At 39.6% G+C, this 24,251-nt stretch overlaps 1 protein-coding gene across 1 annotated transcript; it reads left to right on the forward strand.

The window, feature by feature from the left end:
* Window positions 1-23,115: 23,115 nt before the first annotated feature.
* Window positions 23,116-24,048, forward strand: LOC100338040 (olfactory receptor 4C16). The gene has a single exon (XM_089303265.1). It carries the CDS (start codon window positions 23,116-23,118, stop codon window positions 24,046-24,048), a length of 933 nt encoding a protein of 310 aa, XP_089159391.1.
* Window positions 24,049-24,251: the final 203 nt, after the last annotated feature.

Here is a 24,251-nt window from a genome sequence, read left to right on the forward strand (position 1 = left end):
ACCCCATGGGAGACCAGGAGAAGCACTTGGCTCCTGGCAACGGATCAGCGCAGTGCACCGGCTGCAGTGCGCCGGCCGTGGCGGCCATTGGAGGGTGAACCAACGGCAAAGGAAGACCTTTCTCCCTGTCTCTGTCTCTCTCTCTCACTATCCACTCTGCCTGTCAAAAAAAAAAAAAAAAAAAAAAAAACAAGGGGATTGTGAAAAACGGTGTATATTGAATGTTTTTCCTTTCCTAGACAAACTTTGCCAAAATGTCTTAAGAATCTTGTTAGTACTGTCCTCAGATATCCTGCAGACATACATTGTGCTCAAAGCCAGGTTCAGAAATTTATAATAAAGATGCAAAGAAGACTGGCTGTGTAGCCCCACCAGGTTTTTATCTGGGTGAAGCCTGTGTTCTGATAGGGAAACATGGCAATCACCTTCCCTTGTCTTGATACAAGGCTCTTGGAAGAACATGCAATACAGTATTTCTTCTCCTTTCAAGATTTTGTGCCCTTTATTGAATCCAAACAGATAGTGGGGGACAAGTCTCAAGCAAACCTAAGCAGGAAAGGACCATCTTGTTGTTGGGGAAATGACATACGTGAGGAAACTATGGGGCTTAGCAATTACATATAGATCTAAACCATGAGAATAGTGCACCGTGGGAGTGGATCCTGAAGGTGTTAACACAGCATAGTGCAACATGAAACTAGGGACTAAATATTTTTTGATAAGAGACATTCACTCTGAAATTGAGATTTGATATTTTTAAGAGGTGAAGTAAAGAAAATGGTTAGAATCTTGATCCCCAGTATCTTGGAATTTGACCTGCCAAGATAGGGTTTTCCTACAGTCAACCAGTTTCAATGAAAGACCTAGACATGGTGGACTGTAATCTAATACTATGAATGTCTTTTTAAAAGGGTAATTTAGGTGGCCAGCGCTGTGGTGTAGTGCCTTCACTGTTCTGATTCCATATAGGTGCTGGTTTGGTTCTGGCTTCTCCACTGCAATCCAGCTCTCTGCTATGACCTGGGAGTGCAGTGGAAGATGGCCCAGTTCCTTGGGCCCCTGCACCCACATAGGAGACCCGGAAGAAGCCCTGGGCTCCTAGCTTCAGATCATTGCTGCTCTAACCTTTGTGGCCATCCGGGGAGAGACCCACCAGATGGAAGCTGTCTCTCTCTTTCCCTGTTACCGCCTCTCTATAATTCTGCCTTTCAAATAAATAAATAAATCTTAAAAATAAAGTAAAAAAATAAAAGGATAATTTAGACTTAGAGACACACATACACATACACACACACACGAAGAGAATATCATATGAAAATGAAGGCAGAATCCCAGTGATAAACCTAACCAAAGCAAATCCTGCCAATGATTTGTCAGTCAATTGTCAAGAGCAAGCGTTCAGGCATGGAACATGTTTTCCTCATAGCTCTCAGGAGAAGCCAAACTGCTAATATCTTCATCTCAACCTTTCAAGCTTCAGAACAATGAGGTAATTAATTCAAACTGTTTAAGTCACTAAACCAAATGTACTATGTTATGGAAGATCTAGAAAGTAAATCAGGGGCCAACACTGTGGCATAGTGGGTGAAGCTGCTGCCTGCAGTGCCCGCATCCCACAGGGACACTGGTTTGAGTCCCAGCTGTTCTTCTTCTGATGCAGTTCTCTGATATGGCCTGGGAAAGCAGTAGAAGATGGCCCAAGTCCTTGCGCACCTGTACCTACATGGGAGACTCAGAAGAATCTCCTGGATCCTGGCTTCGGAATGGCACAGCTCTGGCTGTTGTGGCCAGTTGGGGAGTGAACCAGCAGATGGAAGACCTCTCTCTCTCTCTCTCTCTCTCTCTCTATCTATCTCTCTGCCACTGCCTCTCTATAACTATGCCTTTCAAATAAACTAATAAATCTTTAAAAATGTCATCTGATTAAAGGACCTACTTTTACTTATAACTTAATTCTTTGTCGTTTAAAATATTGTATCAGCGGCTTCCAGGGATGATAGCAGTTACTTATTTGGAATCAATATTCTGCCTATCACAGTAGACTCAACAAATGAAAATAAGATCCCCAGGTACCTTGACATAGTATCAGGAAAGGAAACTCAAAGTGATGAGAACATTGATGTTTAAGACCAGAACCCATGAACTATGTTTTTGTTGAAGGCACAAAAGATACTGCCTTCTCTAATACAGTAAAAGCCTGCAGAAAGGGGGACATAAACTTGTTGTGAAAAGATTTGTGAAAGCAGTAAATGATGATACTTACATATATTTTTGCTCTCTGGAATCAACAGGAATGATGAGATTCTAGATAGCAGGCAGCAGAAAGTTATAAATGTTAGAGAAAAGGTGGATGCAGTTGTAATAATGACAGTAAATCCAATGTGCATTGAGGTGCCTTTATCTGTAGGGCTGTGGCAATGCAAAGCAGATCATAATATTTTAGTAACAAGAAAGGGTAACAGTTAAATAGACCAATAGCCAACAAACTACTGTAAGACTTTTTCATTTTTTTAAACATTTATCTATTTACATGTCAGAGTCACAGGGAGAGAGAGAGGAGGGAGAACGACAAAGAGAAAGTGAGCCCCTCCATTCTCTGGTTCAGTTCCCAAACTGACCAAGTGGGATTTATCCCTGGTATGCAGGGATGGCTCAGTGTTCGCAAAACAATCAATGTGATACACCACTTTAACAGACTGCACAAGAAAAACCATATGGTTATCTCCATAGGAGAGAGAGAGAAATAGACAGGTTGGGGGAGAGAAAATCATCCATCTGTTGGTTCACCCCCAAATGGCAACCATGGCGAAGGCCGGGCCAGACTGATGCCAAGAGCAATGAACTGCATCTGTATCTCCCACATGAATGACTGGGCCATCTTCAACTGCTTTCTCAGATGCATTAGCAGGGACCTGGATCAGAAGCAGAGCAGCTCAACTTGGACCAGCAAAGCAGGCATCGGCTTTAAGCACTAAGCCACAACACCGTCTATTAGATGTCTTTTTTGTTTTCTTTGAAGATTTTTTTTTGACAGGCAGAATTAGTGAGAGAGAGAGAGATACACAGAAAAAGGTCTTCCTTCCATTGGTTCACCCCCAAAATGTCCACTACAGCATGCGCACTGCACTGATCCAAAGCCAGGAGCCAGGTGCTGCCTCCTGGTCTCCCGCGCGGGTGAAGGGCCCAAGCTCTTAGGCCATCCTCCGCTACCTTCCTGGGCCACAGCAGAGAGCTGGACTGGAAGAGGAGCAACCGTGACAGAACCCGTGCCCCAACCAGGACTAGAACTCGGAGTACCAACGCTGTAGGTCGAGGATTATTAGCCTACTGAGCCATACCGCCAGCCTAAAGATTTATTTATTTATATGAAAATTAGAGTAACACAAAAAGAGAGAGAGAAACAGAAAGAGAAAGAGAGAGAGAGCTCTTCCATCCACTGGTTCACTCCTCAGATAGCCTCAATGGCCAGGACTGGACGAGGTTTAAGCCAGGATCTAGGCACTTAGTCCAGGTCTCCCACATAGGTGCAAGAGCCCAGTGACTTGGGCCATCTTCCTCTGGTCTCCTAGGCCATTAGCAGGGAGTTTGACTGGAAAGTGAAGAATCAAGGACAAAGTGGAGCCCGTATGGGATGCTTTAGGAGCTAGATCACAAAGTCAGTCTTTTAGATGCCTCAGCTTTCAATTCTTTCAATTTCTTAAAACCAGAGTTTCAAGAACAGCCTGCCTATAAAGAGTAAGCTGAGAGCAATGAGTTCAATAGGAAATATAAGCTGTAAACCTGATTATTCTTGAGAGGATGAGGTCTCAAAAGAAAAACCTATAGCTATAGGAATCATTTCATCTATGGACTGATGTAAGAAAGAACCCTGGGGCCAGCTCTGTGGCGTAGTGGGAAAGCTGCCATCTGCAGTGCTGGCATCCCATATGGGCATTGTTTCGAGTTCCTGCTGTTCCACTTCTGATCCAGCTCTCTGCTATGGTCTGGGAATGCAGTGGAAGAGGGCCCAAGTCCTTGGATTCCTGCACCCATGTTGGAGACCCAGAAGAAGCACCTGATTCCTGTCTTCAGATCAGTTCAGCTCCAGCCATTGCAGCCAACTGGGGAGTGAACCAGCTGATGGAAGACCTCTCTCTCTCTCTGACTCTCCTTCTCTTTCTGTGTATAACTCTGACATTCAAAATAAATAAATAAATCTTTAAAAAAAGGAAAAAGAAAGAACCCTGAGAGTCCCTTAATCAAAATTATTCCTGGTGTCCTTTTCAAACAAATGCACCCAATTTTACACTATAATGTGTGAAATTCCAATTCTGAAACTTCATTCATTTATCCTAAGAATCATTCTCCTTCCAACTCATTGAATTCCTAATTTTGCCTATGGACTCACTCTTTCCATCTTCCAGTGACAATTGCTTGTACAAATATTGAATTTATCCAAACTGGGAGAAATACTAGTAGTTAACATGAGAATTGAAAGGTGAGGAGGATGCTTCAATATGTGTTGAGAAAAGGTCAGATTCCTTCTTTTGTTGTTCGTTTTATTCGTTTTATTTTGGCATTGTTAAGGACATTCCCTTATGTGCAGCGATCGAGTCTTCTTCATGTTCCTTTTCTTGTAGCTTTCATGTTTTCGCTGTTCAGATTTTCCACGGGTTCGACCTTTTTTGCAGAAGCTCTCAGACGTTTCACCACTGTCATAGGTTCTGGTGACTGGCATCTCTCCTGGGAACAGTTCTCTGCCTCTTGTTGACTGGCTTCTGCTCCACAAGTTCCTGTGGGCTAGCCACGGAGCACAACTTCTTGTTTCCTGTGAGGCTTTCATCTTCTCTGGACTCCCTCATGTGGGCCAGGGAAGGGTTACTTCTGCCTTGCAATTTTACAGGTTCTCTGCCACCCACTACGTCTTCTATGGGTTTTGTCTTAGGAGCCCTAAGAACTCTTTTGAATATTTCAGGAGGTTTTTCTCCATCAGGTGTTTACTTTGCTATATCCTTAAGGGTATCAAGATCAATTCCCAGCTCTCCAGCATGACCTGGTGTTTGTGATAGTTCCTTGAAGCTACCCTGCTCTTGTAGGGGTTGGGCCTTCTCCTTAGATGCTCTTGGCTGCCTCCTGCTACCGGTTACACTCGCTGCTGAGTCCAGTTTCTGCTCTGCAGATTCCTTAAAGACTATGACACCTTCATCTGGTACTTCAGGTGCCTGTGTGGTTTCCCCTGATGTTTGTGTGCACTTCCTGTGAATTTGTACTGAGACCTCTTTCACATTTGCTTTCCTTACCTTGAGCTGTCTCAGGAAAATTTTTTTACATCTACCTCTATCATACATTTTCAGTTAAATTTTGTAATGGGTGCAATTTTATTTAGTTTTTTTTTTAATTGTTTAACATGTAGATATCCCTTTGTTCCAGGGCATGGGTAAATGACTTTCTTCACTGTCTTACCTTGCTCCCCTTTCAAACATAAGTTGACTTTGTTTATGAGGACTTACATTGGAGCTCTCTAGTCTTCTCCACAAATCTATTTATCTATTCTCCTGCCAGTAGCATTCTATCTTCATTACTGTAGAGTTCATGTAAATCAGAATTTGGGAGTGCCACTCCAATGACATTCTTTTCTCCTTCAAATTAAGGTTCATCTCTGTTGTTTTAATGACAGATTCTGATTCTGTTTCAAAGCTCTACACTATGGCAGGATATAATAGACATTCGCTTGATTAATTCTTCCATTAGGTTGTTTCCTCATTTTGGTAATTATAAATAATTTTGAAATGAACATAGGAGTACGGATACCTCTTTGACAGATTCATTTCAAATCCTGTGGATAAATACTCAGAAAGGGCCTATGTGATAATTTTATTTTTAGTGTTTTGACAAGTATACATTCTATTTTCTTCATTGCTGAGGTGGATAAGCAGGGTGTTTTCCCTTATAGTTAAACTTTTCAAAAATGTAACATTTTATTTATTATTTTTGAGAAAATGTAATTTAAACTTACATTATAGTCAGATGCTTCAAGCCTCACTAAATAAAAATTTCAACAAATAGAAAGTTGTTGTTTTTTTTTTTTTTTAATTTGACAGAGTTATAGACAGTGAGAGAGAGACATAGAGAAAGTTCTTGCTTCCATTGTTTCACTACTCTAATGGCCGCTACAGCTGGCGCTGTGCTGATCCGAAACCAGGAGCCAGGTACTTCCTCCTGGTCTCTAATGGGGGTGCAGGGACCCAAGCACTTGGGCCATCCTCCGCTACCCTCCAGGACCACAGCAGAGAGCTGGACTGGAAGAGCAGCAACCGGGACTAGTACCTCACGCCCCACCCAGAACTAGCACCCAGGGTGCCTGTGCTGCAAGAAGAGGATTAGCCAAGTGAGCCATGGCGCCGGCCAACAAATAGAAAGTTTAAAAAAGATTGTAGTTCAGCAGAAAAATATGTGAGTCTATAAACAATAATCATTTGGAAACAATGTTTAATTTCTCTCAATAAAGTAATTTTTTTCTTTCTGTGAATCACTTTATTACTAACCACAAAATTATTTTCCAGGGTTGTTACTGAGATTGTGTAGACTAATTATGCAAAGTCGGGAAGATCATACATCCTGAAAATATTAAGACTCCTTATCCAGGAACGTGGACTATCTCTTCATGTATTTAGATTTTCTTTGATTTGCTTTTCAAGAGTTATATTTATCATGGCCAGTGCTATGGTACAGTGGGCTGTACCTCAGCCTACCTTACATGCATTCCATATGGCACTGGTTTGTGTCCCGGCTGCTCCTCTTCCAATACAGTTACTTGCTTGTGGCCTAGGAGAGTAGTGTAGGATGGTTCAAGCACTTGGACTTCTGCACCCATGTGGGAGAGCCAAACGAAGCTCCTGGCACCTGGCTTCAGACAAGCTCGGCTCTTGCCCATTGACTCAGCTATGGCCCATTGCAGTCATTTGGGGAGTGAACCAGCGGGTGGAAGACCTTTGTCTCTGTCTGTCCCTCTCTCTGTCCAAAGCTCTACCTCTCAAATAAATAAATGAAATCTTTTTACAAAGAGTTGTATTTGTCCTCATATACATGTTGTGCATATGCTGTTATGTTTCTACCCAAATGATCTATTTTGGGCATCCTTAGGTTTTTAGTTTTATATCCTTTCTCTTTCTTGCTATAGAAGAAAGCAATTGATTATTTTATGTTAACTTTGTATCCTATAACCTTGTTATACTTGGTAGTTAGTTCCATAAAGGAGATTTGGTGAATTGTTTTGAATTTTCTGCATGGACAACCTTGACATCTATGAAGAGAGGCAGTTTTAATTCTCTCTCTGAAAATAATATTTATATTATTTTATTTTAATTGTCTTATTGCATTACCTAGGACTTCGATGGTGAGAAGAAGTGGGAGGAAGGGACATAATTGATTGATTCTTTTTTTTTTTTTAATTTTTTTCTTTTGACAGTCAGAGCGGACAGTGAGAGAGAGAGCGACAGAGAGAAAGGTGTTCCTTTGCCGTTGGTTCACCAACCAATGGCCGCCACGGCCAGCATGCTGCAGGGCGGCGCACCGTGCTGATCCGATGGCAGAGGCCAGGTGCTTCTCCTGGTCTCCCATGGGGTGCAGGGCCCAAGTACTTGGGCCATCCTCCACTGCACTCCCTGGCCACAGCAGAGAGCTGGCCTGGAAGAGGGGCAACCGGGACAGAATCCGATGCCCCGACCGGAACTAGAACCCAGTGTGCCTGTGCCGCAAGGTGGAGGATTAGCCTATTGAGCCATGGCGCCGGCCGATTTGTTCTGTTTTAATTGAAAATAGGATGTTATTTGTATATTTGTAGATATACTTCATCATGTTGAAGAAGTAGCCTTTTTGTAGTTTACTAAGAATTTGTGTCATGAGTGGGTGTTAGATTTCATTAAATGTATTTTTCTGCATCTATTGATCTACTCTTGAGAACTTTTAACATGTTGATGGATTTATTACATTACTTGATTTTCAAAGGTTGAATCTGTATCACCTAGCTAAACTAAATACTACTTTTTGCAGTCTATAATTATTTTAAATATTACATTGAAGTTCTTGTTATTTTGTTGATGCTTTTTTATATTTATGTCAAGTAGTATATTAATGTATAATCTTCTTTTTTAAATTTTTAATACTTTCATTGTATGTTTTTGTGTTAAGGTAAAGCTGACCTTCCAGAACGAGTTAGGAAGTATTCCTGTTTCTATCTTTTGAAGTCTAAGTCTATAAGCAAATGAGTGAATTAAAGATGAAAGCTGAACTACAGAGCACTTCTGTCTATCAATCTTCCATAAGGAACTCCAGGTTGAGAAACAACTGTCTACACATCATAATGATATTCTTGAGTGCCTTAAATTTAAATACCAGCAACTGCAAGGCATCACACAAGTCATGCCTGTTTTGCCTTAATGAGAATGAAGCGTTTCCTCTGCTCTGGCTGAAAGGAAAGAGGAAGGGTAGACCTCAAGAATATCCTCTGTGAAAAGACTGGCACTTGGCATGGCCTCATGCAAAAGAGAACAGAGGAGTCTCCATAATATTCTTATTGGGTGATGTAATGACCTAAGACTTTGAGGTAATTGGGACTGCAAGGGGAGCAATCTTTGGTAGCTCGGTAGCAGCTTCCAGCTCTGAAGCCTCTTGCCAGCTCTTTTCAGCCTCTGCTGAAAGCTATCACTGGGGATTTGTTAACAGTCCCTTAGTAGGGAAAAGAGTTTGGCAGCAAATATTATAATGAAAGTATTGCATCAGCCTCAGAAACCAAGAGACAATGCTGCAAGATGACATTGACCATAGCTGGTCATCTACCTTAGGAAATACACTTTTCTCTTACCTTCTACATGAGCCAGAGGCAGGGACTGAATTCTAAGCAATCCAGAAGTAGGATTAACTCCAGAATTCATTATTGTCATCACTTTAGTACAGTTTATGGATCCAAGAAATTGTACACTAAAGAAATGCTTGGCATATCCATGTAACTTCTATTTGTTTCCTAAAAATCTATTGATTTTGAGAGTCAGGCAAGTACAAGGAAGAAAAGAGAGAGAGAGGCAGATAGAGTGAGAGAGAGAGAATTCCCACCTGCTGATTATCTCACCAAATGCCTGCAACAACTTGAGGCTAGGCCTCTGCTGAAGCCAGGAGCCAGAAACTCAATTTCAGGTACCCACATGGGAGGCAGAAATGCAATAACTTGAATCATCACTGCACTAACAGGAAACTGGATCAGAGGTGAAGAAACTGGAATCATAGGCACTCATATGGGTTGAGAGAATACCATACAGCCATTGTGCCAAATATCTGCTCCTTTAACCAGCAGTCTTTTTTTATTTTTAATTTGACGTGTAGAGTTATAGACAATGAGAGAGGGAGACAGAGAGAAAGGTCTTTCTTCTGTTGGTTCACTCCCCAAATGGCCGCTATGGCCTGAGCTGCGCAGATCTGAAGCCAGGAGCCAGGTGCTTCCTCCTGGTCTCTCATGCAGTTGCAGGGGCCCAAGTACCTGGGCCATCCTGCTCTCCTGAGCCACAGCAGAGAGCTGGACAGGAGGAGGAGCAACCAGGGCTAGAACCCAGCACTCATATGGGATGCCGGCACCACTGGCGGAATATTAACCAAGTGAGCCACGGTGCCAGTCCCTAACCAGCAGTCTTAAGCACCAGGCCACATACCTTCCCTCATATTGGTTTGAAAATTATAAAATTGTGTTAAATCCATGAAGTACATTCACTGTGCTTTGGATATCAATTTCAGGTCAGATTCAACTGAAAACTAAAGAACGTCACTGTTAAATATAAGAGTGGGAATAAGAGAGGGAAGAGATGTGCAATTCGGGACATGCTCAAGCTGACTTACCTCAAATGGTAGAGTTAGAAACATACCAGGGGATTCCAAGTCAATCCCATCAAGGTGGCATGTACCAATGCCATCTCACTAGTCCTAGGGATCAATTTCTGTTCACAATTGATCATAATGATAGGACTAAGAACCAAAGGGATCACATAAACAAGACTAGTGTCTGCAAATACTAGCTGATAGAAAAAAAAGGGAGAGAATGATCCAACATGGGAAGTGAGATACACAGCAGACCCATAGTATGGCAGATGTCCTAAACAACACTCTGGCCTCGGAATCAGACCTTAAGGCATGCGGATCTGGCTGAAAAGCCCATGAGAGTATTTCAGGCATGGAAAGCCAAGACACTCTGGGGGGAAAAAAAAAAAAAAAAAAAAAAAAAAAAAAAAAAAAAAAAAAAAAAAAAAAAAACCCGAAAGATCTCCACAAGTGAGATCCCAGTGGAAAGAACGGGTCATCAAAGAAGGAGGTACCTTTCTCTGATGGGAGGAGACGACTTCCACTTTGACCATGGCCTTGTCTAAATATGATCAGAGTCAGTGAACTCAGGGGGCTTCCATAGCCTTGGCAGCTTATAACAAGAGCCTAGGGTGATTACTGATGCCATAAACAAGAGTGTCAATTTGTTAAGTCAACAACAGGAGTCACTGTGCACTTACTCCTCATGTAGGATCTTTGTCCTTAGTGTGCTGTACATTGAGATTTAATGCTATAACTAGTACTCAAACAGTATTTTTCACTTTATGTTTCTGTGTGGGAGCAAACAGTTGAAATCTTTACTTAATGTATGCTAAACTGATCTTCTGTATATAAAGAGAATCGAAAATGAATCTTGATGTGAATGGAAGGGGAGAGGGAGTGGGAAAGGGGAGGGTTGCGGGTGGCAGGGACGTTATGGGGGGGAAGCCATTGTAATCCATAAGCCTGTACTTTGGAAATTTATATTCATTAAATAAAAGTTTAAAAAAAAAAGTCACTGTCAAGCACCAGAAGTAGTGTCCATTCCATTTACATTGAATCTTGGCAGTTTCTACCAGCAGCCCAAATCCACTAACAGAAACATTCACAAAATAAACTAAGCCAAGAGGCTTATTACTCATAGATAGCCAGCAAAGGACATTAGAAGGTTAGGATTCATGGGGAGCTGATGGTCCAAGGTCCAGAAAAATCTACCTAGGGCAGAGGAGGGGCACCTAAATGCAATCTGCAGAGACAATTTCAGTGTCCCATTGAACATTTCCTGGTACTGTTGACTGTCAGCACTAAGTCACATCAGTGAACGGGATTTTTAGAGGAGTAGTGCAATGTTTACAGACTTGACCTCGCTTATATCTGCTCTTATAAATAAGGGCCTTCAGTATGGTTTAGAACAAATACTTTATTTACTTCACTTGTAATTATAACTACATAGATCATTTTTCAGAAACGATAATTGTAGCATAATATACAGTACCTCTTCCAATTTGGTTTCATTGATTTTACTCATTAATTCACTGAATTAAGCATTGTTTAATGCATAGCATATATTATTTGTAATTATTACTATGAAAACAATGGTGGAGAACAAGATAGGCATGACCAGCATGGACCAGGTTCAAGTCAACAGCCAGGATCTTGTTCCAGGTCTCCCATGTGGGTGCAGGGGTCCTAGCCTCCACTGCATTCCCAAGCACATTAGCAGGGAGCTGGATCAGAAGTTGATCAACCCAAATTCGAACCATTGCCCAAATGGGATGCCAGCACTGTAGGCAGTGGCTTAACCCACTATGCCAAAACACTGTTTCCTCAGTCTTGTGATTTTATCATGATTCCTTGAACTTGGTACCTGATATCCCTCAGGGATGGCTTTAGGTTTCTTTAGAACTACACTCGGTGTAAGAAAGCCAGAGCTTCCTGGTGGTCCTGCTAATGATTGCTGTATTCCTAAGTGTAAGGAAGAACACTTAGTCTCATTAACCTCCAAAATGTCCACTGCTTTGTATAATTTTAATCAAGCAGAATGTTAGTGTAGGAGAATGGATTAATGCTTTATGCAAGGTTGAACTGCTTGTGGAAAAGAATTAAAAGGCAACAGGTTCCCTGGTATATACTTCCCACTAAAATAAAGACACATGTTAATAAAACTTTAACTCTGTATACGCTACAAATACTACAATGGCTAGGATGTCAAAACTGAGGAATAGATCTAGTGAACATTTAAATAAGTACAATAAAGAAATTAGAGTTATAGAAAGTACTTCAAAGATGGGATACATTTAAGAAGGGCCTGCTTTGAACATGGGGCTTCTAGTAACGATAACATTAGGAAGGTACTATTTTAGCTTGTTTCGCCAATTTCTGCATAGTTCAGCAGCACTCCAGGCCTGGGCTTGTGTGGGCAGCCCGTTATCTCGCACCTGTCTGTGATTGTAACCCGTGTTCTAAATACGCCCTTTAAAATCAAAGAAATTGTAATTTTTAAAAAATGGACAACAGACTTTTCATTGTAAGAAGAAAGAATCATTATGTGACATGGTATAAAAATAAGGTCTGTGCTCAAAAGCCAGAACCATGCCATCAGCATTGCTGTGAGTGTCTCTCATTTCTTTGAGCGCCAACAGCTCTCAAACCCTGGGGCCCCTGGACTGGCTGGAGCTGGTCTCCAGCAGATTATCTTCTATGAAATTGATTTTTCTCTCAAGTGAATTGTCATTTGCAATATCTCCCTCATGTGATGAAACAGAAGACAGTAAGCATATCAATTGAAAAAGAGCCTAGTATATGAAGAGTATTCAGTAAATATTTGGGGCAGTAAAATTACTTCAATAAAAATAAAACCATTAGGAAGCATCTCTTTTGGCTAACACGAGTCAATAAAACAAAGTAGTAAATTTTTTCTTTCTTTTTTTAACTTTTATTTAAAAAATATAAATTTCCAAATACAACTTTTGGATTATAGCAGCTTTTCCCCTCCATAACCACCATACCACCCAGAACCATCCCATCTCCCATTCCCTTGCCCATCCCATTTTCATCAAGATTCATTTTCAATTATCTTTATATACAGAAGATCAATTTCATGTTTACTAAGTAAATATTTCAACAGTTTGCACCCACACAGAAACATAAAGTAGAAAGTACTGTTTGAGTACTAGTTATGCTATTAATTCACATAGTACAACACATTAAGGACAGAGATCCTACATGGGGAGTGATTGCACAGTGACTCCTGTTGTTGATTTAACAATTGACACTCCTATTTATGACGTCAGAAAATTCCCTAGATTCTAGTCATGAGCTGCCAAGGCTATGGAACCCTCTTGAGTTTGCCAACTCTCATCTTACATAGACAAGGCCATAATCAAAGTGGAAGTTTTCTCCTACAAGCAGAGAAAGGTACCTCCTTCTTTGATGGCTTATTCTGTCCGCTGGGATCTCACTCGCAGAGATCGTTCATATTTTTTTGTTTTGTTTTTTTGTTTTTTGTTTTTGCCAGCGTGTCTTTGCTTTCCATGCCTGAAATACTCTCATGGGCTGTTTAACCAGATCCAAATGCCTTAGGCACTGATTCTGAGGCCAGAATGCTGTTCAGGACATCAGCCATTTAATGGGTCTGCTGTGTATCCTGCTTCCCATGTAGGATTGTTCTCTCCTTTCTAATTCTATCATTTAGTATTAGCAGACACTACTCTTGTTTATATGATCCCTTTGACACCTAATCCTATCATTATGATCAATTATGAACTGACACTGATCAATTTGACTAGTGAGATGGCATTGGTCCATGCCACCTTGATGGGATTGTATTGGAATCCCATGGCAAGTTTCTAACTCTACCATTAGGGGTGAATCTGAGTGAGCATGTGCTGAACTGTACATCTCCTCCCTCTTTTACTCCCACTCTTATATTCAACAGGGATCACTTTTCAGTTAAATTTAAAGAGCTCAGAATAAATGTGTGTTAATTAAAGAGTTCAACCTATGGTATTAAGTAGAACAAAAAATTACTAAAAGGAATAAAGTAATAACGTATATCTCGACAGTCAGGATAAGGACTGGTCAAGAAATTATTTCTCATAGTGTTTTTTCACTTCAACAGGTTTCCTTTTAGGTGCACAGTTAGTTGTCACCAATCAGGGAGAACATATGATATTTGTCCCTTTGGGACTGGGTTAATTCACTCAGCATGATGCTTTCCAGATTCCTCTATTTTGTTGCAAAGACTGGATTTCATTTTTTACTGCTGTATAATAGTCTACAGAGTACATATCCCATAATTTCTTTATCCAGTCTTCTGTTTATGGGCATTTATGTTTATTCCAGGTCTTAGCTATTGTGAATTGAGTTGCAATAAACATTAAGGTGCACACAACTCTTTTATTTGGCAATTAAATTTCCTTTGGGTAATTTCCAAGGAGTGGGATGGCTGGGTTGAATGGTAGGTTTATATTCAGGTTTTGAGGACTCTTCAAACTGAGTTCCATATTGGCTTTACCAGTCAGCATTCCTACCAACATTGGGTTAGTGTCCCTTATATCCCCACATCCTCACCATCATTTGTTGTTGGTAGATTTCTGTGTGTAAGCCAATCTAACCGGGGTGAGGTGAAACCTCACTGTGGTTTTGATTTGCATTTCCCTGATTGCTGGTGATCCTGAACATTTTTGTCATGTGTCTGCTGGCTATTTCGATTTCCTCTTTTGAAAAATGTCGATTTAGATCCTTGGCCCATCTCTTAAGTGTGTTGTTTGTTTTGTTGTAGAGTTTCTTGATCTCTTTGTAGATTCTGGTTATTAATCCTTTATTGGTAGCATAGTTTGCAAAAATTTTTCCCGTTCTCTTGCTTGCCTCTTCACATTCCTGACTGTTTCTTTTGCAGCACAGAAACTTCTCAATTTGATGTAATCCCAATTGTAATCCCAATTTGGCTTTGACTGCCTTTGCTTCCAAGGTCTTTTCCAAGAAGTCTATCCCTGGGCCTATATATTGCAGGGTTTCTCTGATGTTTTCTAATAATTTGATGGTGTCAGGTCATAGATTTAGATCTTTAATCCATGTTGAGTGATTTTTGTGTAAAGTATAAGGTATGGGTCTTGCTTCATGCTTCTGCACATGGAAATCCAGTTTTTCAGCACCTTTTATTGAATAGACTGTCCTTGCCTCAGGAATTGGTTTTAGATCCTTAATCAAATACAAGTTGGATGTAGATGTTTGGATTGATTTCTGGTGTTTCTATTCTGCACTGTTGGTCTATCCATCTGTTTCTGAACCAGTGCCATGCTGTTTTGATGATAACTACCCTGTATGACGACCAGAAATCTGGTATTGTGATGCCTCTAGCTTTGCTTTTGTTGTACAAGATTGCTTTAGCTATTCAAAGTCTCCTGTGCCTCCATATGAATTTCAGTATCATTTTTTCCAGACCTGAGAAGAATGTCTTTGGCATTTTGATTAGTATCGCATTGAATCTATAATTGCATTTGTGAGAATGGACCAAAAATTAATTTTTTATAATCTGAGAGGTAGCATTCATTTTGTTTTTTGACAGGCAGAGTTCAGACAGTAAGAGAGAGAGAGACAGAGAGAAAATCTTCCTTCCATTGGTTCACCCCCATAGTGGCCACTATGGCCGGCACACTACGCTGAAGAGAAGCCAGGAGCCAAGTACTTCTTCCTGGTCTCCAATGCGGGTGCAGGGCTCAAGGACCTGGACCATCCTCCACTGCACTCCTGGGCCACAGCAGAGAGCTAGACTGGAAGAGGAGCAACGGGGACAGAATCCGGACCCCCAAGCGGGACTAGAATCCTGGGTGCCAGCACCGCAGGCAGAGCACTAGACTAGTGAGACATGGCACCAGCCATGGTAGTGTTCATTGTAAACATTCATTCTCAGAATCATGCTATAAAGTTGAGGCTCAATGGGAAGGACATTTATGGCACACAGAACAGACCATCCAGCAAAACAACACACTGCTTTCCTGGGGTTATCTTAGAAAAGAAATTACAAGTCTATTAAAGGAGCTGGAAAATGTGTTTCCTAACCAGAGAGTGATGACTTAAGGCCTTGTGTGTGAAAAAACCTGGCTTAGAGAATCAATTCCATTATCAACAACTGTTGCCTCACCCTATATGTTCTGCATCACTCCCCCCACTGTCCAATTTCATTGTTCTTCCTTTGATTTGATGCTATCCTGCTTGAGGCACCCAACACCCAAAATCTTATTAGCATGAGTATGACTAAGTTGCCATCCTTCCAGGCTAAATAGGTAAATTAAAAGTTAAATAAATTACAAAATCTGAGATGCTTCTCAGCAAGAAAGAAGAAATTCCTTAGAGAATAAAAATGCCTAGAGTACCAACATCTTGTCTCATTATGTCCTAAAATAGTCCCTCTGGAATACAGAAAGAAGTTTTTTTTTTTTTTTAAGTATTTATAGGAAGGCTGCATTCAAAAGGGAACAGATATGACACCAATTGAATGTCTTCTAATAGGTAAGTGCAGATTATTTCCCACTTTTGAGCTCAGAGATTTATCATTACCGCATAACCCAATATAAATTTTAATATGAATATTTCCATATGTCTTGTGATTGTTTCCTCATTCCCTGAGAAATGAACATGAAAATGAGTAATGATGTTTTTGAATATTTACTGTTATTCTAATAGAATGGAATATAATCTTTGGAATAAAACAATCTCTCATTTTTTTTGGACAGGCAGAGTGGACAGTGAGAGAGACAGAGACACAGAGAAGTCTTTCTTTTCCGTTGGTTCACCCTCCAATGGCTGCTGTGGCCAGCGTGCTGTGGCTGGTGCATCACGCTGATCTGAAGCCAGGAGCCAGGTGCTTCTCCTGGTCTCCCATGCGGGTGCAGGGCCCAAGCACTTGGACCATCCTCCTCTGCACTCCCAGGCCACAGCATAGAGCTGGACTGGAAGAGGGGCAACCGAGACAGAATCCTGTGCCCCGACCGGGACTAGAACCCAGTGTGCCGGAGCCACAAGGTGTAGGATTAGCCTATTTAGCCATGGCACCGTCCAATCTCTCGTCTTAAATATGAATGCTCATCAGGTCTGTGATGAGCACTTATTGCCATGTGGGTAGAGAAGGATGCACTACATGCCATGTGGTTTATCACAGTTTCTGTAGAGGTAGTAGACCACAGAGAGATTCACAAAGACTTTCCATATAGAAGGAAGCTGCGCAGGATGAGTGCTTACCCAGAACTACAGGCAACAAAACTTAGAAGAGTTCATGACTGATGAAAAATTATGGAAAGAGATTAATAGAGAATGATGACTTTGGCAAAGATTTTGGAAAATATCATATTTTCATTTTCAGTGAACATATTTCAATGCATTATGTGTCACAAGGTAGACATTGTTGCTCCTTGCAGGTTTCTTTTTTTATTATTTTTTTTTATTTTATTTTTTGACAGGCAGAGTGGACAGTGAGAATGAGATACAGAGAGAAAGGTCTTCCTTTGCCGTTGGTTCACCCTCCAAATGCCGCCGCAGTCAGCGCGCTGCAGCCGACGCACCGTGCTGATCCGATGGCAGGAGCCAGGTACTTATCCTGGTCTCCCATGGGGAGCAGGGACCAAGTACTTGGGCCATCCTCCACTGCACTCCTGGGCCATAGCAGAGAGCTGGCCTGGGAGAGGACCAACCAGGATAGAATCCGGTGCCCCGACCGGGACTAGAACCCGCTGTGGTGGCGCTGCAAGGCGGAGGACTAGCCTAGTGAGCCGCTGCGCTGGCCCTCCTTGCAGGATTCTAAAGAGAATTAATAATGTGCTTTGCATTCAACATACACCAGATATTCAGTTAGAAGAGAGGAATTATATTTTCATACAAAATTCAGAACAAACATGATATTGAGTAGGGTAAAACTGTATAATTAGGGTGACAGTTTGGACAGAGGTGTAGCTAGAAATATTTTGGGTAAAAAACTCTCATTTACTCAATATTTATTCCTGCAAAATCTTATTTAAATTATCAGTTTATCAACATTGGCCCCTGTACAACATTCATGGTTTCTTTCAAAATGAAAAATAATTAAATATTGACATGAGAGGTTGAATAACGGTTAGATACTGAAAATGTATGTAACTAAAACTGAATTTTATTTATTTATTTATTTATTTGACAGATTTATAGACAGTGTGAGAGAGAAAGAGAAGGAGAGAAAGGTCTCCCTTTCATTGGTTCACTCCCCAAGTCGCCACAACAGCTGGAGCGCCGCTGATCCGAAGCCTGGAGCCAGGTGCTTCTTCTTGGTCTCCCACAGGGATGCTGGGGCCCAAGCATTTGAGCCATCCTCTACTGCCCTCCTGGGCCACAGCAGAGAGCTGGACTGGAAGAGAAGCAACCTGGACTAGAAAAGGCACCCACATGGGACGCCCGCGCTGCAGGCTGAGGATTAACCAGGTGAGCCATGGAGCCGGCCCCAATACTGAATCTTATGACAACCTTTGATTCTCAGCCAAGTCCATTTTCCCCAACATCTCTTTATCAGATAGCTGGAATCATGCAGTGAGGTTCTCAAGGAGGGTCAATTGTATCCCTCTTTCATTTAAGCTTCTGAGGGATAAAAGGTTTGGGAATACCTGTTAATGTTCCCATAATATGCTGACTTTAGCAAAACAATAGAAGGTGTGGATTTCTTTCAGAGAGAGAAATCTAACATAACTGAATGTAGAGGGAATGCCCTTTTGAAAAAGAATCCTACAGGAGCAGCCACTCCTCCTGCTCTTGTTTGTGTCTGCAGTGCAATATAGAAGTAGAAAAGAAGCCACCTAACACTGCATTGCCCAATCCTTTATTCTCCACCTTTCCTTTATTAATTTTATTTCAACCATTCTGTTAACTACAATACAAACACAATATTACTGTTTTAACTACTGTAGGCATTTTAAACTTCCCTAAACTTTATTTGTAGTTCTAGAAAATGTACTATAAGTACATATGCTATTATGTCTGAAAATCATTACAACATACTTTTGTGTTGGTTTCCTTTGAGAACCTGTACCCCCCCCCCAAAAAAAAATGGGAATGGAATAACACACATAGAAATCCAAGAAACTCTACATCAGTTTGAAAAGGATTGAAAAATGTCAGGTTCTCCTTTTATTCCTTTAGGGCCAAGCATTTTTTTTTTTCTTTAAAGAAACTCTTCAGACAATTTCATGTGTGTCAGAGTTTCAGTGTCTTTCATAGTCATTAGCTGTTGTGCAGAGTATAATAATTTCTACTCCAGGTTTTAGAGCTGATTCATTAAATTATTTAAAGTTACCCTCAGTTTTGCTTTTGTTTTTGTTTTTCCTGAATTTATAAACTATCTCTCTTCCATTCATCAGAGATAAATGACCACAGTAAATTAATGATATGAATGTGTTTTGTGATCAAAACATTACAAAAATAAGCATTTAAATGCTGTTATATATTGAAAGTGATGAGGTGCTCAGTTTTAAAATATTTAATAAGTTCTTACATGGTACAATACATTTAGTTTGAATCTGTGGGAAATAACATCCTTAGCATTATATGGTTTTCCAGTATTCCAATTCCAGTATGGAAGTCAAGAAAGTACGCAACTAATTTCTTATAAACAAAAGTATATAAAATTCTCAGAAAAAATATTGTGAAAAAAGCATTTACAGAGCAGTGAATTTCCAAAATCAAAAGATATTCCTTGATTGCCACCCAGAAGTAATTTGTCAGCTAGATCTCAAAGTTTTGAAAGAGTTGAAAGTTGGAAATGGAAAGATATTCCAAGAAAAAGGACAATTGATTATTCATTAACTAATGAAGATCTGCAATGACTAACAAGCTAATGAATCACAGCACAATTTATCTTAAAAACTAATGCCCAAATATATAAATATCTAAGATATGGAATCAATCCAGATGTCCATCATTTGATGACTGAATAAAGTAAAATCTTTATATAATGGAATACTACTCAGCCATTAAAGTAATAACATTTTTCTTTCACAGCAAAATGGATACAAATGAAGATTATTATGCTTGGTGACACAAAAAAGCTATCCCCCCAAAAAATATATTTTCTCTGATTTGTGTAACTAATACATAGAATACTAAAAAATGTAACATATATGAAGGAAGTTGATGTCTTGAGATTTGATTATTGTTTATAACTCCTGCATATACTCCTGAGGAAGAGTAGTTTTCCTACTACTACTCATTGAAGTCTTTATTTATTGAAAGAATAAGCTTAACTAAACTGAAATTAAACAAAAATTGAAATAAAAAGAAAGGAAGGATGAAGGAGAATAGGAGCAAGAGAGAGAGAGAAAGTTGAAAGATATTATGTTTTTAAAACTGTATATATGAAATACATAAAATATGTTATTTTTATATAACTAAACAGTATTTTAAAAACAATAAAAATAAAAAGTTTGTTATAAAAATGGACAGTATAATGAGGTTGATAGCAAACAAAGCCAAAGTTATGTATGCAAATGAATGGCTGAAATCATAATCTGTTGCAAAAAGCAATTCTTTCACAGCATCTTCTCTCCAAAATCTGCCATGTTTTCAAGTATAAACATCCAATGAGAGATCATTCGTTCAAATGAATTAAGATGAGTGATCTTATTGTAATTCTTAAACTGAAGCTCAGTTCCCTTAAAGTTTAAGATTCTTCACAAATACCAGACATTTAAAAGGGAATTTTTTAAAATTCTTAGCAATCCAAAGTGAATATCTCATTAGACATTTTCCTAAAAGTATAATTTTGGTTTGAGGGGAAAAATGGATATTTCAAATCTGTTGAAGAGGGGAAAGATGACACACATACACACATATATACATGATTTTAGAATTTCAGAATATATACACAAACATATGGAATTTCAGAAAGTCGACATATATTGATATATATAAATTTTTTTGTCTATTTTAACTATCACATTTTGTATTTAACCCAACCTACAACTCTCCAAACAATGTACTGAAGGTAGGAATGGGATTGGGAAAAACTTCAACTGGAAATGTGAGTCTTCAAGGCTGCTTTAAAATATATCACATTTCACCTTCTTATTGCATTTAACATTCCTTTGTGATGATCTCATCTAGACAAGAAACACCTAGAAAAATATTTTTGGCTGGTGCCGAAGCTCACTTGGCCAATCCTCCACCTGCGGTGCTGGCACACCGGGTTCTAATCCCGGCTGGGGTGCTGGTTCTGTCCCTGTGGCTCCTCTTCCAGTCCAGCTCTCTGCTGTGGCCCAGAAAGGCAGTGGAAGATGGCCCAAGTGCTTGGGTGCTTCACCCTCATGGGAAGGAAACCAGGAGGAAGCACCTGGCTCCTGGTTTTGGATCAGCGCAGCGCGCCGGCAGTGGCAGCCAATTGGGGGGTGACCCAACAGAAAAAAAGGAAGAACTTTCTCTCTGTCTCTCTCTCTCACTAACTCTGCCTGTCCAAAAAAAAAAAAAAAGAAAAATATTTTTAATTTTTTTTTACTTGTATGAGATGAACAAATTTCATGTGTTCATATATACATATTTAGGAGCATAGCGATACTTCTCACTCTACCCTCCCTCCTGTCCAAGCTCAATCCCTCTCCCCTCTTTCTTTAATATTATTTTTCAATTTTTTACATTTACATAGTTTCATTTTATTTTATAATCATTAATCTTCCACAAAATAAGAGATTCAACAAATAGTAAGAAAAAATAAAACACTGATTTTGTTCTTGAAAGTATAGTTCATGCTATTTTTTTCTCACTGGAAAAATAAATATTCATTAAAAGAAGCAACACTTCAAAGTTTAGCAATAATTACATTTGCCAGAAGAGAAAAGAACTTGAAAGAAAAAATTAGCTACTACCCACCTTTTCCTAAACCACATCTATCTTCCTCCTCTCTGAGAATGTAGAGTTTTCAGATAGCTGAATAATGAAGAACTCTACTGGAGATGGCAACCAAAATCTGATCATATACCAACTGCCTTGTGATAACCCTACAGCCACCTCAGGTAAATTGCTTAAGCTAAATACTTGAATTCTGAAATCATGAACAACTACTTAATAACGCTATTTCTGCTTCAATTAAATATAACCTAATAGAATATGAATACGCTAAAGGGTGCTTTTCAGAATGAAGTATTATTAACCATCAGAGAATATTCATTTATGTCTATTAGTATATTCCACGTACTGAGTATCTTAGAGTATCAAGATAGCACCAGTTGATTTAGAGACTTTAATTGTCTCTTGTTCCTCTTTTCAAGCTGGAATATCTGAAGATATGCAGTCCATATTTATTAACATTTATTTATTAATTTATATTTATTAATTATACATTGTATATATTATAGACATTATACATTATATATGATACATATTAATATTACATACTTATTCCAACATAATAATGAATACATAATAAATTAATATATGTAGAGTTAAGACAATTTTCTAGGATGAGAGTGATTTATAAATTTATGTCTATATCATGAAACTCTAAGTACAGATACCATATATACTAAATCCTCAGTGATATGCCATTTGAAGCACAGGTTCCCAAGATTTACTAAATATAAAGAAAATAAAGGAAATAAGTAAGAGAATTGTATCTTAATTTTTCATTCATTGAATTGGCAAAATCAATTAGAAACTCATCAAGGTTAACAAGACTTTGTATTTGCGCCATGTAATAGGAAATTATCACATTCATAAACTTAATTGAGACTCATAATGACATTATAAAATAGCCATTAAAATTGAGGAGGAAATTGTTGAAGTGAGTTTTTAATAATTAGAATAATGTTTTAGGGGCTGATGCTCTGGCTTGCAGGTTAAACCACCACCTGAAGTGCTGGCATCCCATTTGAGTGCCAGCTTCAGTTCCATCTGAGGTACTTCCAATCGAACTCCCTACTAATGCACCTGGGAAAGCAATGGAGGGTGGTCCAAGTTCTTGGGTCCCTGAACCCATGTGAGAGACCCAGAGGAAGCTCTTGGCTCCTGGCTTCAGCTTGGCACAAGCCCTAATGGTTTGGCCATTTGAGGAGTGAACCAGTGGATAGAACAGTCTCTTTCTCTCTCTCTCTCTCTCTGTAACTCTGCTTTTCAAATAAATAATTTAAAAATCTTTCAAAAAAGGAATTTTAACAATTAAAATATTTCTGAAGGGAATAATTTTACTTAAAATATTTCATAATTATTTACATCAGATGGTAAATTGATGCCTTTGTTTCTTGCAGATAAATAACTGCAAACTTGCCCCTTCTCATTCATGACATCATGCAGCTAAATAATAATGTGACTGAATTCATTCTGCTTGGAATGACACAGGATCCTATTAGGAAGAAAATAGTGTTTGCCATTTTCTTGCTTATCTACTTGGGCACGTTGTTGGGTAACTTGCTGATTCTTGTTACCATCAAGACCAGTCAGGCTCTTGGGAGCCCAATGTACTTCTTTCTTTTCTACTTATCCTTATCTGATACTTGCCTCTCTACTTCCATAGCTCCTAGAATGATTGTGGATGCACTTTTGAAGAATACTACTATTTCTTTCAGTGAATGCATGACCCAAGTCTTTTCTGCCCATATGTTTGGCTGCCTGGAGATCTTCATCCTTGTCCTCATGGCTGCTGACCGCTATGTGGCCATCTGTAAGCCCTTGCACTACATGACCATCATGAGCCACAGGGTATGTGGTGTGCTGGTGGCTGTGGCCTGGGTGGGGTCCTGTGTGCATTCTTCAGCACAGATTTCCCTTGCCTTGAGTTTACCTTTCTGTGGGCCTAATGTGATTGATCACTATTTCTGTGACTTGCAACCGTTGTTGAAACTTGCCTGTGCAGACACCTATGTGATCAACCTACTCCTGGTATCCAATAGTGGGGCCATTTGCACAGTGAGTTTTGTCTTGCTGATGTTCTCTTATGTGATCATCCTGCGTTCTCTGAGGAACCACAGCGCTGAAGGGAGGAGAAAAGCCCTCTCTACCTGCATCTCTCACATCATTGTGGTCATCCTGTTCTTTGGTCCTTGCATATTCATATACACACGCCCTGCCACCACTTTCCCTATGGATAAGATGATAGCTGTGTTTTATACAATTGGAACACCATTGATCAATCCTCTGATTTATACACTGAGAAATGCAGAAGTGAAAAATGCCATGAAGAGACTGTGGAGCAAGAAGTTGATCTCAGATGACACAAGATGAATAAAGGTTTTAAATCCTTCTTAAAGGTCTCAAATTATATAGAACACACTTAAGACTATCTGTTATTCTTTTTTTGTGGATTTAATATAATCCTAAATTGGGTTATAGGATTAGGGTCTTCAAAAAATAGACAATCTGAAAATATCAACTAGGTATTTTGAGTCACTTAGGTAGTGAAGGATATAGCATGAGATACAAATATT

The sequence above is a fragment of the Oryctolagus cuniculus genome, chromosome 1, assembly GCF_051225735.1.
Source record: "Oryctolagus cuniculus isolate XC-2025 breed Fujian yellow rabbit chromosome 1, ASM5122573v1, whole genome shotgun sequence".
Lineage (NCBI taxonomy): Eukaryota > Metazoa > Chordata > Mammalia > Lagomorpha > Leporidae > Oryctolagus > Oryctolagus cuniculus.